At 31.3% G+C, this 19,826-nt stretch overlaps 1 protein-coding gene across 1 annotated transcript in view; it reads left to right on the forward strand.

The window, feature by feature from the left end:
- The window catches only part of LOC126890435 (cytochrome P450 6j1-like), a 76,809-nt gene extending 70,267 nt beyond the window's left edge, over nucleotides 1-6,542 (forward strand). The window contains exon 5 of the mRNA XM_050659365.1: nucleotides 6,251-6,542. Within this exon, the coding sequence (XP_050515322.1) occupies nucleotides 6,251-6,414 (164 nt within the window). The 3' untranslated portion in view covers nucleotides 6,415-6,542. The remainder of the gene's footprint in view (nucleotides 1-6,250) is intronic.
- The last annotated feature ends 13,284 nt before the right edge of the window (nucleotides 6,543-19,826 follow it).

Below are 19,826 nucleotides of genomic sequence, written 5' to 3' on the forward strand. Positions count from 1 at the left end.
TTGAAGTCTCTAAGTTAATTAATTATTGATTAATAATTACTTACCTAAAACTTTATTTGAAAATTAGAGTTTTTGTTGGGAAACCCCCATTTTTCGAGGAAACTTTTCGTCGGAGCAAATCGGGAAAAACAAATCTCTATGCAGAATTTAATTGCGGTGAATTTTTATTTGAGTGCTTTTGTTGTAAAGTTAAAATCTTCGGAGTTATAGAGCAATAATTGAAAAAAATACGATTTGTCGGCGCCATTTTGTTTATAAAAAAGTAGCACACAATCTGCGGACTTTCCATACCTATATTATTAATATATAGGATCTTATAATTCGATTCCAGCAATAAAATTGCTGGTAAATAACCTTTCCATGAATTTTGCTAATTAGCCCATAGTACTTCTGGAATCCTGAGAAAACTAATAAGTATTTTTGAAAAATTTAAACGCCGAATGAATTATAATATTACATTATTACCGAGGGCAGAAAGTCCCTGAAAACTTCTATAGTGTTTATTTTAATAAGTTAGAGTGGTGAAAAAAAAAGGAGAAAATTTGATGTTGTTTTTAATGTGAAATATTTCATTCACAAGAAACTTTTTGTTTATTCTAAGGGACTTTTGTCCCTCGGTAATAATGTAATCTTTCATTCTGCGTTTAAAGTTTTCAAAAATATTAGTTTTCTCAAGATTAAAAAAAATTAATGCATTTAAATAGCATTGGACCAAGATTTTGCGCCTTCCCCCTTAACCTGGCGAAATGAGTAAAATGAGTAGTAAAAGAGAACAAGACGAGTTGATTATAAACAAGTTGAAATATTAGTCCAGGGTAATAAGGATTTTCTTGGGACACTCAAAGATCCAGGTAGCTGACTACTTTTTTAGTTATTGTAGACCTATAGGAAGAAAACCTGCCTGTTTCCTGCCTAGAGCTCGCGTCCGTTTTTTAATTATTAACAATTTAGTGCAAAAATCGGGATTTTTTCGATTTTTTGCACTCCATTCAAAAACTAAATAGTTGACAAAAATTACAAAATTTAGTTTTTTAGAACATTGAGTTGATCCATCGATTGAGTTGATTCAAAAATGCCGAATTTTGAAAGTCAAAAAGTTAATTTGTTGCTACGCAAACTGCCAAATGAGTGAAAATGTATACTTGTTAATAACTTTCACTTAGAATTTTAGTGTTTCGCCCAAAGTTGGACATTGGGGTACTTAACAAACCCTCAAAATTTGAGACCGATCCATTAATTAGTTTAAGAGTTATTCTATTTGTTTATCACAGCGACCTTTATTTTGCAATAAGATCAGACAGAAAATAATGAATATAGAGCAATTCTGAGTATGCCAAATGCAAGTAGAAGAGTGATAGGATTAAATGTATTAAAAAAAGGTAAAAAAATAATTAACATCGTCAAAAATCCTAATGCCAAATTTTTAATATTTTGTAGTTTATAAACATTTAGAATAAGTTTAAAAATGTTGTCCGTAGAAACAATATTTTTATACAGGGTGTCCCGAAAAGATTGGTCATAAATTATACCACACATTCTGGGGTCAAAAATAGTTCGATTGAACCTAACTTACCTTAGTACAAATGTGCTCATAAAAAAGTTACAGCCCTTTGAAGTTACAAAATGAAAATCGATTGTTTTCAATATATCGAAAACTATTAGAGATTTTTTATCGAAAATGGACATGTATCATTCTTATGGCAGGAACATCTTAAACCAAAATTATAGTGAAATTTGTCCACCCCATAAAAAATGTATGGGGATTTTGTTCCGTTAAACCCCCCCAAACTTTTGTGTACGTTCCAATTAATTCATTATTGTGGTACCATTAGTTAAACACAACGTTTTAAAACTTTTTTGCCTCCTAGTATTTTTTCGATAAACCAGTTCTTATCGAGATGCGGCTTCTTTTTCAATATATTTACGTAAAAATTTTATGGGGGTTTTGTTCCTTTAAACCCCCCAAATGTTTCAATTAAACTATTATTGTGGTAACATCAGTTAAACACAGTGTTTTTAAGACTTTTGCCTCTTAGTCTTTTTTTTATAAGTCACCTTTTATCGAGATATAGCGTCTTTTTCAAAATATACCTAAAAATGTAAATTATAAATAAATTTTCAGATTATTAACAGGTCTCTATAACCTTACTTAACCATATACAAATATGTGATGGATTCGAAAAATATTCAAAATATCTCGATAAACACTGACTTATCGAAAAAGTACTAAAAGGCAAAAAAGTTTTAGGAACATTGTGTTTAACTAATGGTGCCACAATAATAATTCAATTGGAACGTACACAAAAGTTTGGAGGGGTTAAAGGGAACAAAACCCCATAAAATTTTTATGGGGTGCACAAATTTCACTTTAACTTTTTTTAAGATATTGCTGCCATAAAAATGCCACATGTCCATTTTCAATAAAAAATTTCTGAGAGTTATCGATATATGAAAAAATATCGATTTTCATTTTCTAACTTCAAAGGGCTGTAACTTTTTTGTGTGCACTATTGTATATAGGTAAGTGAGGTTCAATCAATCTATTTTTGACCCCAGAATCTGTGGTATAATTTATGACCAATATTTTCGGGACACCCTGTATGTTCGAAAAGGTAGTATTTTAACACGAATGTTCAAATAAAAAAATTTAGCCTGGTCTTATTTGGGACAAAGTTAGCCATATATGTTTTTTAATTCACAGCTAATTTGTTTATATGCCATTTTAAAGAATGGGACTTGTATTTTTTCTTAAAAAAATTGCAAAAACATTATACCTTCACAGCACCCTCTACGATTTTTTAAAAATGTAGTGCAAACGATTACAAGGGGGAACCTACAAATAGAGCGAGTTAAAATACCGAAAAAGCAATTTCAAACGAATACAATTTGCTGTATCTCCGGATCAACTCAGTGTATTTTGATCTTTCTTTTTTTAATTGGTATGTAATTTTTACGTATATTACAAATGGGCAATTTGTTTATAAATTTATTAATTAATAAACAGTCTAACTTGTTTAAACAATTCTTGAAAAAATATTTTTTTTACAAAAATCTACTTTTTTAATCATAGTATCATTAATGATCACAAAAAGAGTTAAAGTACACTTTAATAAATAAATGATTTTTATTAGATAATTATTTATTGAAGATAATTTATTTATTAAAGTATAGCTTATCTTTTTCTATGCTTAATAGGGATAGTATGATTAAAATCTTGGATTTTTGGAAAAAAATAATTTTTTCAAAACTCGTTTAAACAAATTAGACTCTTTATTAATTAATAAATGTCTAGACAAATTGCATATTTGTAACGTACATAAAAATTACATACAAATTAAAAAAGAACGAAGAACATATATTCAGTAGATGCCGAGATATAGAAAATGATGGTAGTTTTAAGTTGCATTTTTTAGTTTTTGAGCTCGTGCATTTGTCGGCTCCCAGCTCCCCCTTCACTTACCACGACTAGTCACCAATTAAAATACATTTTTAAAAATTCGTGTAAAATACCAGATTTTCTAATATGTAAAACGACTTTTTCTACGGACAATATTTTTAAAGTTATTCTAAATGTTTTTAAACTACAAAATTTCAAAGATTTGGCATTAGGATTTTTGACTATATTAGATAATTTTTTTATAGTTTTTTATTACATTTTGGTAGTATCCGTTTTCTACTTTCATTTGACATACTCAGAATTGCCCTATCTTCAGTATTTTCTGTCTTACGTTATTGTAAATAAAGGTATCTGGGATAAACAATTAGAATAACTCTTAAACTAATTAATGGATCAGTCTCAAATTTTGAGGGTTTGTTAAGTACCCCAATACCCAACTTTGGGTGAAACACTAAAGTTCTAAGGTAGTTTTAGTAAAAGTCATTAACAAATAACGATTTTCACTTATTTTGCAGTTTACGTAGCAACAAATTAACTTTTTAACTTTCAAAAATCGGTATTTTGAAGGTTTTTTAATCTTCTAAAAAATTAGATTTTGTAATTTTATGTCAACTATTTAGCTTTAAAATGGGGTGCAAAAAATCGAAAAAATCGCGATTTTTGCATTAAATTGTTAATAATTAAAAAACGGACGCGAACTCTAGGCAGAAAACAGGTAGGTTTTCATCCTATAGGTATACAATAACTAAAAAAGTAGTCAGCTACCTGGATCATTGAGTGTCATGGCCTATTTCTAGCTTATTACCCTGGAGCATATCGCACTTAACTGATAACGAAAACGATTGGAATGTTGTTGCCGGCGATCGGCAAATGCTGTATCCAACCTACGACATTTATTGGTGTCCACAGCTGAATCTGGACGCGACCTACGGTGTTTATTTATAACTAATTATCATAAGTACGTTACAGTAACACCTCATGAGAATATTTATTTATTTTACAAAATTTTAAATCTATCAATTCAATTGTTTTTATGGTGGTTGTTAAGAAATGCTATTGACGACTCACGTAAACAGCATTTTTTACCAAGTGATTATAAGAGAAAAGTTACCTACACGCTCTGAGCTTCGCTGGTGTCGCTACTAGCTGATTACTAATGCAACTTTCGCCGATAACTTTAAATTTATTATTTAATTGTTATCGCCTAATATTTACAACGCAAAAAGTAATTAAATTGCAATCGATTTTTTTAAGATTTTTGCTAATCTTTTAAACGTTCCATTAATGAAATATTAATTTCTTACTTCGGATGATACTTTCACAATTATCGTGTAGATGGTGCTTAGACTAATTTATAATTACATATTACGATATATTAAAAAAACTTAAATTCAGTACTTAGAACGTAAGTATATTTAAGGTAAAACTATACGTCACAGTTTTGACCAACTAATATTTTTTTCTATGAATGTTTTTAATTTCAGTGTTTTAAATTAATCACTTTGACATATATGTCAAATTTCCACCGAACGTTCACTGATTTGTCACTACTGGCGCTCGCGAAATTTTAAATATCCCCTCTACCTACGAGCTCACAGCGTACAGTCGGAAAAATGAAAGAACACCCATGAGTGATCACATCAATCACTTATTTTGTATTTGCTGTCATTTTCTATAACAAATGTTGGATATTTATAGAAAAATACAGCAAATACAAAATAAGTGATTGATGTGATCGTTCATGGGTAGGGAGCGGACTTATATGCGATCAATTTTGATGAAATATGCGCATATATATGCAGTAAAAAATTACGAAATATGCGCAAGATATGCACAAACTTCAAAAAATGCGCATTTCGAGAAACCACAAATTTTCTGTTTTATTCTATTCTAGGGGGTTCTTTTATAGGGGGGGGTGGCAATCTAATTTATTATCTTTCAAATAAAATCATTATTTTTTATATGTGCAATTTATGCACATTTTTTACAAAAACTGATACCAATAGTTACCTTCGATTTCGTTAACTTCGATTATAATTCACTACAATGTGTTTTTCCAAATTTTTTACGAGGAAACATTTTTCTTTGATCAGATAAAGTATTTTTATAACTTAAAAAACTCCTTTTATCATCAACAAAAGTAATTGGGGCGTATTTAAAAGAACTTGTAAATCCGAAAATTCTGCACCAAAATCAATTTCAAAATTTCCATTAAAAATTTCGCATATTATGTCCTCCAAAGTTTTTAAGCCATTTAAAGACGGGATCTGATCTAAAGCATGAATAATTCAATTTCCGTTAGAAAATCGTAAAACTATGGTTAAAGGTGTAAATTCTCTTAACAATAGGGGTTTTAAAAGAATCACCAGAATTATAGGTACCTTAAATTGGGATACAAATTGTACTAAATATAATAAAAGTAAATAAAATTTCCCGGTAAACCATCCTTCATCATTTTAACATCCTATAATCATTTTATAACGGCGTACTATAAGCACTATAAGTACTTTGTGTAAAGATCGGGTATTTTCTAAGAAAAAATGAAAAGGCAGTGAGTGAATGAGCCGTCTCTCGGTCTCTCTTCAGGTAGTTCTCTAATTAATAGATATGACAGCCTGTGTGGGGAAATATTTTGTGTCGAATTAAAAAATTATTATTTTTTTACTTAAATGTTTGTAAATAGGCACAAAATATGCATGTTTCTTAAAAAATATGCAAAATTTAGTTAAGTTCTTAAATATGCGAAATATGCATGCAATATGCATTTAGCATAAAATCCGCTCCCTATTCATGGGTAATCTTTAATTTTTCCGACTGTATGTACTTAATAATTATGTGATTGGATTTTTTTAGGTAGACGTCTTGCAATGCTAAGTTTGTCAATAGGACTTTCGTATGTGCTAATGAACTTCGAAATAGAAAGAAGTCCTGAAACTCCAACCAAGATAGAGTTTGAACCTAAAAGTTTTCCGTTAATATCTAAAGTGGGACTTCCTATTAAAATTACTCCCTTATGAGATGAAAAATATTTATAAAATATTGGATTAACACTATTCTATTTGTTATGTTGTATATTTGTCAATAAAAATAGATTTAGTTAACCAGATTCTATAATATTAAGATAAATAAAATAGGTAAAAGAAAAGTTGTTTCATTATCTCTCCATTTTACAGTCAGCCTCGAAGAAAACACACTGGACAGTTAGAATATTGTATATGTTACAGTTCAAGTTGATTATCCAGTTGGAATTGACTTTTCCTAGTTCAAATCGACTCAAACGGCTGGTTTAAGTAAAAGTTGATTATAAATATAAAATGAAGATTTTTATTCAACATTTGCTAGTAAAAGTAGACTTCAACTAGTTAAAGTATACTCTTCCCAATGCCATTTAGTAAAAGTTGATTCACACAAACAACCGATTCTATAAATTAAATGTTACTGTATATTATGTTCAAATCGTGATATTTATAGTCTAGGCTGTATCGTCTCCCCCGTTAGGTAAATTATTCCAGTTCGATTCTTTTGCACAAACTTACTCAAAAAGAAGTCCTTATAACGAATCCACAGGGTGTCAAGTGGTACCGTAATGGAAAAATTGTTTAAACAATTTTTTTTAACAAATTCACAAAAAAAATTCACTTCGGACATTTTTTTACATCATTTGAGTAACTACAAGAAGAAGAAGATTTTCCAACAGTTGTACTTAAGTTACAATATCAGATAAAATATTAAAAATAACACCCTTTATACTTAAAATGTATGTTGCATACTTTGGTGTTAAGATTGGTGACCGAGATAGAATTTTGCAACTCACATTTGTTGCAAAACCTGTATTGCTACGCAAAAGTCTGCTACGCTAAATGAACAGGAATCAAACATATTTCGATTTTGGTGTACTTAGGATTCTACTTTCGACTCTTCATTTAAAACTTGACCGTATGAAAAATTTTGTCAAATCAAAAGATATTAGAACTTTTGCATATCTCATAGAAAAGTTCCCACGTATTAGGGAATTAAAAAAATCCACGAGGAAAATAAACTTCCTGTAGCTGGCTGTATACCATAAATCACAAAAATACCAGGTTTTTTGTAAAAGGTATATTTTAAAGTACCCTAAATAAGGGTCATAATACAAAACGTTTTCGGATTAAGAAATCCATCATCAGTGTTTAAAAGCCAAAAATTGCATGCCTGAGCCACCAAAATGTATTCGGTAAAAACCCTTTAAATGTAAACGATTTAGTTGTTTTACATATTTATATAAAATTCATGTGATGTCACAGATATGCCTAGATGTTACCCAGGGCAACACAGGACTCTTCCCCACGTGGTTGGAATTTTTTGGAGAAAACCTCATATATTGGATTTCAATGGCCAACAACCACGTGGGAAGAGTCCTGTGTGGCCCTGGGTAACATCCAGGCATATCTTTGACATCACATGAATTTTATATAAATATGCAAAACAACTAAATCGTTTACATTTAAACGGTTTTTACCGAATACATTTTGGTGGCTCAGGCATGCAATTTTTGGCTTTTAAACACTGATGATGGATTTCTTAATCCGAAAACGTTTTGTATTGTGACCCTTATTTAGGGTACTTTAAAATATATCTTTTACAAAAATCCTGGTATGATTTATTAGGGAATTCATGCAAAGTTCCATGAAATTCCACGATTCTAAATTTCATGAAAATATGCAGAAAAAAAGAGAGAGTTGATTGGCTTTCTAGTCCTGTCGCAAGGGGGGGTACAACGGCCTCCTTAATTCAGGTGGACTTACCCAAGTTTTTTTTATGTGTTTTCACCCGTAGAACACGAATTTTTTGGGTAACAGTTGATCCGGATGTCGATAAGTTTGTTATAAACAAAGAACTTGAGGAATTACATAACGGCGATCTTTCGCAAAACAAAACATTTTTTGTATTTTTTGGGTGATTCTCAGCACAAAATGGTCCTACAAGTTTTTTCGTAGGATGCATAGTTTTCGAGATAAACGCGGTTGAACTTTCAAAAAATCGAAAAAGTGCAATTTTTAAACCCGAATAACTTTTGATTAAAAAATAAAATAGCAATTCTGCTTTCTGCATTTGAAAGCTCAAGTCAAATTCTATCCGTTTTGACTATTTGCATTGCTAAAAATTAAGTTTTTATTTCCTAAATAAAGCCATAAACACATAGTGTTTCCCGTGCCTAATGCATGCGTTTTAATGTACGTAATCTACGTAGAAATTGTCTGTTTGCGCGCCGACTCGTTCGATTTCAAATGAGAAATTCATTGAAAACATCATCAATCACTACGTGTTTATAGCTTTGTCTAACAATAAAAAAATTAATTTTTAGCAATGAAAGTAATCAAAACCGATAGAATTTGACTTGAACTTTCAAATGCATAAATGAGAATTGCTATTTTATTTTTCAGTCAAAAGTTATGCGGGTTCAAAAATTGCAATTTTTTGAAAGTTCAACCGCGTTTATGTCGAAAACTATGCATCCTACGAAAAAACTTTTAAACACATTTTTTGCTTAGAATGACCCAAAAAATACAAAAAAAAATTTTTGTTTTGCGAAAAATCGCTGTTATGTGATTCCTCAAGTTCTTTGTTTATAACAATCTTATCGACATCCGGATCGACTGTTACCCAAAAAATTCGTGTTCTGCGGGTAAAAAAACTTGGGTAAGTCCATCTGCATTAACGAGGCCGTTGTACCCCCACTGGCGACAAGACTATTCATTAAAGTATTAATTATTAAAAACTCTGTGGGTAACTATTATTATAGGAGCAGGCGTATTAGTCTACCGTAGAACTTCAATTCTCTTGGTACACGCATGTCTATAAAGATGCACTCTCTCAGCTCACATGTCATTTGGATTACTTTACTAAAAACTACGGGGATTAAATCATATATACATCATAATACATCATAATACAAAATCAATACACGCATAACTTCACGTGCCTAACTTTGATATGAGAATTATAAAAATAATATACATACATTGAAATCCAGATCCCGGAATTTTTTAAGCATTATAAAGTTAGTACAAAGACATACATATTCTTTTTTGTAATTCTCGTAGATTTATTTTCGATAGGGTAGAGTTGTCACTATTTTGGGCCGCGCCCAGTTTTCGAGGCATTAAGCTGAATAAAAAAACAATAATCATTATTATTAATTCTCGTGCTCCGTTATTTCTTTGGATAATTTGATTTTCCGAAAAATAATAGGGGAACAAGGGGCTTGTTGTAACAGGGGTAAGTAGTAACACGGCTTTTCATAGGTTATTTGACCATTTTTAACTAATTTAGCTGACTCAATCTTATCCTCTTATCGCCCTGCAAATGACACCGTCTAGCCAGTCATCCTCCGATAGTTGCAAATAGTAGTTTTGTGCACGTACTTCATTTGGATGAGGTAATTTAAAATTTGACTCTCATAAAATTTTGGTTATCGCTATTGTTTTAAACGGAAATTAATCTTCCGGTGTTCATTTCTTTTCTAAATTTAGTTATACATTGATGTTGCTTAACGATTTTACGATTAGCAAGATATTTTAGTTATTTTAATAAATATACAAAAGTGTGCTACGGGGTATGTTGTAACAAAACGTTGGAGCTTGTTGTAACATGTTACAAATTGAGCTGAATATCACTAAATTTATGATCTACAATATAAAAACGTATTATTTAGTTTAGTAATAGTCCAGAACGAGACAACATAAAAGAAAATCAGAAAGGTCAACTCAAAGCCAGGAAGTGAAATCTACGAGTTAGGTTCAGCGGAAATTTTAGATAATCAATGTAGCATAAAGCAAGCAAGTAAAACAGCACGGACTGTGTCATGTATCTTTATAACGATATAGAAAAAAAGAATAACATTAAGAGTCTACAAGTGGGCTGTACTAAACCAGGGATAGTTTTTACAGCCGAAGAAGAAAGTAAAATGGCTTCGTATATTTTGAAGTGCACCGAAGTATATTTTCGGCTAATTCCCATGAAGATGCGAAAACTGCCTTACCAATATGCTGTGAAACTCAGTGCTAAGCAACTTCCTTCTTCTTGTTATCAAAATTATACATTTGGTCCAGATTGGGTCCAAAATTTTATGCGTAGAAATCTACATTTATATTTAAGAAGAGCAGAGGCTACCTTATTAAGTCGAGCAACATCTTTCAACAGGACGACCAACGTTGGTATTTTCTTCGAAATATTCCAAAAAATTCGAATTTTCGTAATGTTACAACCTGCCCCAATAGATGTTACAACTAGCCCCAAGCGCGGGATAAGTTGTAACAATGCACTTTTTTTGGTAAATTGCTAGTTGATTAAAAAATAACAGTCTTCTTAACTTTTCTTTAGTTCTATTTTATTCAGAAAGAGTTAAACTAGCGTTTAGTGTTTAATTAGTGATAATTGGGAAAATAGCTGTCAAGATATATTTGATTTTATGAAAATTGTTACAACTAGCCACCTGCTCCCCTAGATAAACCTGATCTAATTGCCAAAAATAAGTAGCATTGTTGAATTTATCAAGCAAGAAATAAATAAAATATCACCTATAAAAGTACCGACCTCAAAAATGACGCAGGCCAGTGAGTAGTAGGGTGGTGCGAAAAAAGTCAAATTGATAATTCATAATTTTATCTACTCTACCATAAACAAATAAAAAAACTGTAACTCTTCGTCACTGGAATTCATTTCTATTCTACAATTTTTAGAACTTTGACATTTAAAAATTCTAACTTCTTTCAAACCACAAAACTGTCAAAACTCTTGTCGTAATTTATTGCTCATTATGTCATCACCTGACAACGCGAAAGTTAAGGATATTTGATTATATGAAAGTGTGTTAAAACAGTGCGAAAAAGTAAGTCCCATTTAAAATACATTGTTACTTGATGCACACTTAAAACACTTCACGCACTCCAATCTAAAATGACAGTTTTCAAAAACTAAAAACTTACACATCTTATGACAGAGTAGATAAAAATAGTTTTTTAACGAATATCTTCCGATCCCGCAAGGTCAATCAAAATCTATAAAAAAAAATGAATTTTTGATGATTTTGATAAATTAAACAACATTTAGTTTTCTCATTTTGCTGTTACATTGTGAAACTCTTCGCTTGTTTAAGCAAGCAAGCAAGCATTATTATTCAACCCGACCCGTGAGACTTGTTCACCCTTTAAAGAAATTACGTTCGGGTGTAACAATTCATTGGAGCGAGTTGTTTTATCTCGTGCCTATGGCAGGAGTCACTCCACCCCGCTCCAATGCTCCAGGCCTTCCCTTTCCCCCCCATAGCACGCTGATGCGCGATGGGGGCACAACTATCAGCCAAATGCTCTTCACATGGGAATCCTGGGTAATAAGATTCCAATGTGGTGTCCTAATCGGTTTGAAAACTAGGTCAGCGTGATGCGCTTTTAGCCTTTGACTACTGGTGATTTGTCCGCGATACTGTTTTTGCTTGCTTGGGTCCCAGGCTTAAGGCCTGGTCCCATTTGTTGTTATTTTATACTAAAATGTGTCTTAATTTGTGCGTCTTACCTTTGATTTGTCTCGTTTTGTTTTGTGTTGAGCTACGAACCATCTGTTTTGTCGTTTTTCTGTACCTTTATTCAGCTATCTGTTGTTTAGGTCTTTTGTGTTTCCATCTGTGGAAAGCGTCGTACCTTAGCATCTCTCGTTTTCGCTTGTTTAGATATTATATGACACTATTTAAGCAACCCAGAACTCACAATGAGGAGGTGATTGCACTTCTAGCTCCACCCATACCCTTCTCTCCAACCAACCAATGATAGTGAAAGAGTGTGTGTTTTTTGCATTATTTACATAATATAATATATGTACATTTCTTTTTGATCTGTTTGTGTCCAGCTTCTAAACGCCTACTTTGTATTGTGATTTGGTGGTAAAATCTGGCAGCATGGACCTTGATTTAAGTGTTGCCCTGATGAATTTATCTCTTGATTGGAGCCCACATACATTAGAGATTAGACGATGCTTCCGTGACCAACTCTATGCACCGCTCGTCAGCTTGCGTGTGGCAGGGATAGTTTTGTACATTCCCGTCTGGCATGTCGCGCGATGTAGTGCATTAACTTATATCTTCATTTGAAACTCTTCGGAGAAGTGGTGGAGAAGATAGTTTTGCAACATTCCAGTCTATTATTTTAGTTTAGCACTGTACTTCAAAATTTTAAGTAGTAGGGAGAAATGAAATTCATTAGAGAGCTAGGGCTAAGGAGAGCGTTAAAAGCCAGTCAAACTAAAGCCAAGGGCTAAAGTTTTTAGAAATTTCATTTCTCCTACTTTAAATTGTGAAGCACAGGACTGCACTGAAATAATAGACTGGAATTTTGCAAAACTATCTTATCCACCAGTTCTTCGCAGAGTTTCAAATGAAAATACAAGTTCCTGCATTACATCATGCCAGACTGGAATGTGCAAAAATATCCATGCCACCCGCAAACTGTCGAGCGGTGCGGAAAGTTGGTCACGTTGGTTGCATCGTCTAATGTATGTGGGTCGTGGGTCTAAAACAAGAGATAGATTCATCAGGGCAACACTTAGATCAAGGTACCTACATGCTGCCAGATTTTACCACCAAATCACAATACAAAGTTGGAGTTTAAAAGCTGGACACAAACAGATCAAAAAGAAATGTACATTTATAAATAATGTAAAAAACACACACTCATTGGTTGGTTGGAGAGAAGGGTGTCAGTTGACCTAGAAGTGCAGCCACCTCCTCGTTGTGAGCTCTGGATTGTTTAAATATTGTCATACAGTATCTAAACAAGCGAAGAGCTTCACAATGTAACAGAAAAATGAGATTACCTAAATATTTTTTAATTCATCAAAGTCATCAAAAATTTCAATTCTTTATAGGTTTTGATTGACCTTGCGGAATCGAAAGATATTCGTTAAATGCGTAAAATTATTTTTTTTATTACTCAACCATACAAACTGTAAATAAATTTTACTATAGCGGTAAATAAAACGTACATAGAGGATAAATAAAAAATTTTTGAAAAAAAGGTAAAATTTCGTTCTTTTCATAATTTTTAGGCCCGTTGCGGGATTGGAAGATGAAATCCGATTTGAATAATTATTTTTCTGTTTTTCTTGTAATTACCAATCGTAACTTTTCTGTACTATAGCGACACGAAATTATCAGCTTACTTTTTTCGCACCACCCTAGTGAATAGTCGTTCATTATCAGTTCAAGAATGTTTCCGTTTGTGTCAATCAAACGGCTATTTTTGACCTAATTTATCATAATTTTGGCAAGTAATTTTTTTGCAACTATATTATGTAACTAAAACACTACGATAATAAAAGATCAGTGTTATTTTTATTCGGGCCGGTGAGTGTTATAATTGCGTCAAAACTTAGTTTATATGAATTAAACTAGCTGACCCGGCGAACTTCGTACCGCCTTAGAAATAAATCAATAATGTGTCAAAGTACAAAAAATAAAAATTAACAGAAAATCAAAAAAATACTTAAAATACATTACGTATTACCCAATAAAAGTATCAGTTTAATTCATTCTGATAAGCAATATTTTTTGCCGTGCGTACATATAAAACGACGGCGGTTTTTCAATGCACAATTAATTTTCCTTGTCCAAAACATTGACACTAAAAGTCTATTCCGCAAACTCCCAAAAAACTTTTAAAAACGTCACTACTACGCTCGATACATACATAATAAAATATATTGCTGTTTACTGAGTAAGAAGTGACACCGGTAGACGCCTGGTGGGGATTACTGGTCTAGTCATATTTGGTCAATTATCGCACAGGATTAAAAAATATTAAATTACTAATATGGCTATTAAATAATAGACGTAGGTGATAAAAGTGAGAAAATTAAGTGTATGTATTAAGTGTGTGTATTTTTAATTATTCTTCTTATTTTGACATCATAACCATGGATGGGTCTTTGCCTGCCTTCCATTTAGACCTTCCTTTTGTCCCTCCCCCCGCCCCCGCCCCCGCCGGGAAACGGCAATTTTTATTAAGGTCATCATATTATAATGAAATGCATAGTTTGCGAGTCTATAAGGTACATACATACAAACGTTCATTTTTATTTCTATGGAAAAGGCAATATTTAGATGGCTGTTAAAAAATAACGGTTGGAGATAGAAAAGTGAAAATTTAGGGTTGAATGTATCGTTTGGTTGTACATCATATAAAATTAAAAAAGAAAAGTTTGTCCAAAAAAATATATATGGGGGGGGCATGCCCCCTTTTCACTTAGGTTGGTCGTACCAACTCAAAAATCTTACCGGGATCATGTACAACAACTTTGATTAAGGTTATCATATGATAAGTCTATAAGGCACATACATACATACATGCATACGAGTACATGCAAACATTCATTTTTATTTATATTACATTACATTATTACGGAGAGCCGAAAGTCTCTTAGAATAAACAAAAAGTTTATTTTGAATGAAATATTTAAAATTAAAAATCACACTAAATTGTGTCTTTTTTTTTAACCCTGTAACTTATTAAAATAAATATTATAGAACTTTTCTGGGACTTTCGGCCCTCGGCGTTTAAATATAAAATTTCATACTGCGTTTAAATTTTTCCAAAATACAGTATTGCCCAAAATAAACAGTACTGAAACTTAAACACAGATGTCCCTTTGTGCGCGCTGTCATATTGAAATTAACTAGTATGGACCTGTCAAGTAATCCTTAAACAATTAAATATTAAGGCCTAATTGTTAAAAATGGTTTTAAGTACAGAGGCGAAAGTGTTTCTTGTGGAGCATTATTTTCTCTCATACGAAATCGGCCGACGTAATAGTGCAAGTCTGAAATACGTGTGTGATCAATTCACACAACGGTTTAATAAACGTTCTCCAAGTAATGCTGTAACTTTCAACAACCTTCAAAATTACAGCATTACTTGGAAAACGTTTATTAAACCGTCGGTCGTGTGAATTGATCACACACGTATTATTGCAGACTTGCACTATTACGTCGGCCGATTCCGTATGAGCGAAAATAATGCTCCACAAGAAACACTTTCTCTTCTGTACTTCCCAACATTTTTAACAATTGGACCTTAATAATTAATTGTTTAAGGATTACTTGACAAGCCTATACTAGTTAATTTGAATATGACAGCGCGCACAAAGAGACATCTGTGTTTCAGTTTCAGTACTGTTTATTTTGGGTAATACTGTACTTATTAGTTTTCTCAGGATTCGAAAAAAAATAATGCATTTAAATAGCATTTTTTGAGTAAGATTTTGCGCCTACCCCCTTAATTGCATTTTGTAGGTTTACCCAATACAAAAAAAAACTTAAAGGAAAAATTATTTACGGCTGATCTGACTTCTACAACTAGAAGGGGGTGAATTTATGAAAAGTAAAAACGGTTTATTATGATTTCCGACAAAACTATAACCAAGCCCAAGAAAAAGTGCCCATGATCTGTGTCTAATGAACACCGTTAGAAACTAAACATCAGGAACGCAACTCATAAATATTGGCAATATCATTTTAAAGTCTTCTACTTTAAAATGTATAATATATGTCTAAATTGCCAATATAAATGAGTCAGATTAAATAAATTATTAGAAGAATTTTTTTGCTTAGCAACAACATTTTTGTTTATTTAGTAATATTTTGTATTTTGACAACGGCACCCGATTTGGGCGTCGAAACGTTAATAAAATTATTTTTTTCATTTTAATTGTGGCTTATTTCCCATATAAATAATTAATCATAAAAATGCCACAAGGAAATAGCTTCAGAACAACATCTGCCAACATGCACACACATAATGAAAAAAAGCTAAATGGCAAAATCATAGGTAATAAAAACATCTACAATTTTTGTACATATTTACACTTTTGTCACATAACTACAACTAACAGGACTCAGGACTTTTCTAATGTAAAAGTCATTTTAGGTAAATTGGCTGAAATTTTGCTGAATCACACTGATTCGCAAATTAATCAAAGAATTTAAAAACTATTTTTAATTTGAAATATCTCAAATATCTCAGTGGCGTACCAAAAGATACCATTAGAATGAAATATATTGATAATAAAAATTAATTAATTAAATATTAAGTTAGGATAAATATGAGAGTTTAAATGATGAACAAATTCCTATTACATCTAAATAAATTTTGAAAATTACTAATCATGAAACAGAATATTTAAAGAAACAAATTGCGATTTTTTAAATTTTGAAGAACTTAACATATGGTGTTATTATAAAAAAATATTAACAATTCAGTAATATTCTTACATTAAATTTTATTAAGTCACATTTATATTAATAATGCGCTATAACAAATATTTATTTCCATAGGCACTCCTTAAGTTCCACACCCCTTTTTTAACGTTGATTATTATTTGTTTGTAAAATGTAAAATGTTTAAAATGTTTAAAAAAGCAATTCAGTAATGTTCCGACATTAAATTTTATTAAATCACATTTATAATAGTCCAGGGCGCATCTGTTTTGAGATGGACGTTGAGAGGTGACTCAATTTTTTTTGCAGAAATTTCTTGAAAATTACTCAAATAATAATATTTGAGTTATCCTCCCACTCAAAATAGTCCGGAACATTGTTTAAATAATCAAAATGTCAAAATATGAAGGAAAAATTAGATTTTTTTATTGGTTTTTTGATTCTAACTTTAAAACTATTCATTTCTGAGAAAAGTTGTGCTGACATAAAAAGTTGCGTAACTAAATTTGCTACAATGAAGAGTTGGTTAAAAATTTAAAAACAAACTAGTTACCCTTTTTGTAAAATAGTAATAATTGCGAAAAAAACCATACAAAACAAGTATTCGCCTTTTACGTTGTTCAACCATTTATGCTACATTTAGGACCTTCATATTTTACCCAAAGAAACTTTATGATATAGTAAAATAACACTGTAAATTTCATTAAGATCGGTTTAATAGATTTTGCAAAATAAATTTTGAAATCCAGCTTTCGCAAAAAAAATTCAGTCTTTTAAAATGTTGCAGGACTGAAAATAAAGCAGATAGCAAGTTGAATTGTTTTTTGCTTATAGAAGTGTACTGTACCTTTCATTTGCAGTTTGCAAAATTAAAATCGATTTTGTTCTGAAGCTATTTCCTTGTGGCATTTTTATGATTAATTATTTATATGGGAAATAAGCCACAATTAAAATGAAAAAATAATTTTATTAACGTTTCGACGCCCAAATCGGGTGCCGTTGTCAAAATACAAAAAAAACTAAGTAGTATTTTGTATTTTGACAACGGCACCCGATTTGGGCGTCGAAACGTTAATAAAATTATTTTTTCATTTTAATTGTGGCTTATTTCCCATATAAATAATTAATCATTAAAATCGATTAATTAACACCGCATCAGGAAATTTTTTAAATAAACATTATTTTTGGTGCTACGCGCAGGACAGCAGTGTTCGATTCACACAAGTTGATTTCCACCAAAGTTTCTTCCAATCTTTATCTAATATATTATTTTCTTACTCTATATTTTGTTGTATTTTATTATTTTGTTTCCACAAAAATCGAACTAATTTTATTATTGTTTGTGAAATATTGTTTAAACAATTGCATATGTTTAAAAATAATAAACTTTTTTTCTCTAAGTTAAAATATATGAAAATATGAACAGAAAGTTGTTGCTAAAAAAAGTGTATTATCAAAGTATAGAGTTTGTTTTTTTATTTTGCAATAAACAAATTTATTTATTTATATCGAAATATAATAAAAATTAAAATGTATCAATCATTATCAAAGGTCATTGGAATGCCCAATCAGAGCAAACTATCCGCTGTCCTGCTCGTAGCACCAATAATTAATGTTTATTTTAAAAAATTCCTGACGCCGTGGTAGTTAACCGATTTTAGTTTTGCTAATTGAAAATAAAAGGTACAGTATACTTCTATAAGCAAATAAAATTTCGACTTGCTATCTGCTTTATTTTAAGTCCTGTAACATTTTGAAAAAATGAATTTTTTTTGCGAAAGCTGGATTGCAAAATTTATTTTGCAAGATCTATTAAACCGATCTTAATGAAATTTACAGTACCTGTTCTTTTACTGTACCATAAAGTTTTTCTGGGTGAAACATGAAGGTCCTAAGTGTAGTATAAATGGTTGAAAAACGTAAAATGCCAATACTTGTTTTTGTAGGATTTTTTCGCAATTATTGCTATTTTGCAACAAGGGTGACTATTTTTTAAATTTTTAACCAATTCTATATTGTAGGAAAATTAATTATGCAACTTTTATGTCAGTACAACTTTTCTTGGAAATGAATACTTTTAAAGTTATAATCAAAAAACCAAGAAAAAAAATCGAATTTTTCCATTATTTTTTGACATTTTGATTATTTAAACAATGTTCCGGACCTTTTTGAGAAGGAGGATAATTCAAATATTATTATTTGAGTTAGTTTAAAGCAATTTCTGTAAAAAAAATTTGAGTCACCTCTCAACGTCCAAATGTACTAATATTTATTCCGATGGGTGAGTTGCCGGAATTTAATTAAAAATGAATATAATAAAACGAACGGTAATTTTATTGTTGTAACGAAAATGTGTTTCGTTTAGGTCTCTCGGAGAGGGTCGAGTTGGTGTGTGTGTGTGAATCGTTCACATGCTGTGTAGTGACTGAAAAAAAAACCGCAAACGATAATAACGTTTGTGTTCCTTTTCCCCTGACCAGATGAGCAAATAAATCACTAGGTCTGGCGTCTACTTTTGCAGTTTAAAGAAAAACAATTTCGACTGCATTAAGTGAGTTGTTGACACAATAATTGTCTGATAAAGTACTTAAGTAATGAGGGTGCAGCTTGTTGCACCGCACAGACGAAAAACAGATGTGACAGGGTAAAGCCATATCTCTTAACATTTGTATTTGAATGTGCATTTCGAATGACTAACGTTGTTTCGTTTTTGAGAAAAAATATTAAAATTAAAATTAGCAAAAATATTAATTAAAGCGTATCGCTATACACGCTCCTCTGAGAGACTAAGACGATAGATAATACATAATATATACAAATTACCTATAATGAAAATTGAAAATAGGAAGGAAAAAAAATAATATTACAAAGTTTATACGAGGAGAAAGAAAAAAAAAACACTTGATTCACTGTGAACTAACACTTTCTTGGTAGCTTCCGGTAAATCTTGCTCTTCTGTTGTTTCTTTTGCTGGATACTGTCATTTCTTTTGTTTCGTGATGGGTAGAGTCGTGAAGCTCGTACGCTGGTTTCAATCTGTCTATGGAAATTGTTGATTCTTTTCCATTTACCCGGACGACAAAAGTCTTGTCACCTCGCTTAACAACTGGAAAAGGCTGTAATATGGGTTTTCTAAGCTGCTTTTGATTGTATCACGGCGGATGAAAACGTGAGAGGTGGCTTTCA

The sequence above is a fragment of the Diabrotica virgifera genome, chromosome 8 (genome assembly GCF_917563875.1).
Source record: "Diabrotica virgifera virgifera chromosome 8, PGI_DIABVI_V3a".
Taxonomy (NCBI): domain Eukaryota; kingdom Metazoa; phylum Arthropoda; class Insecta; order Coleoptera; family Chrysomelidae; genus Diabrotica; species Diabrotica virgifera.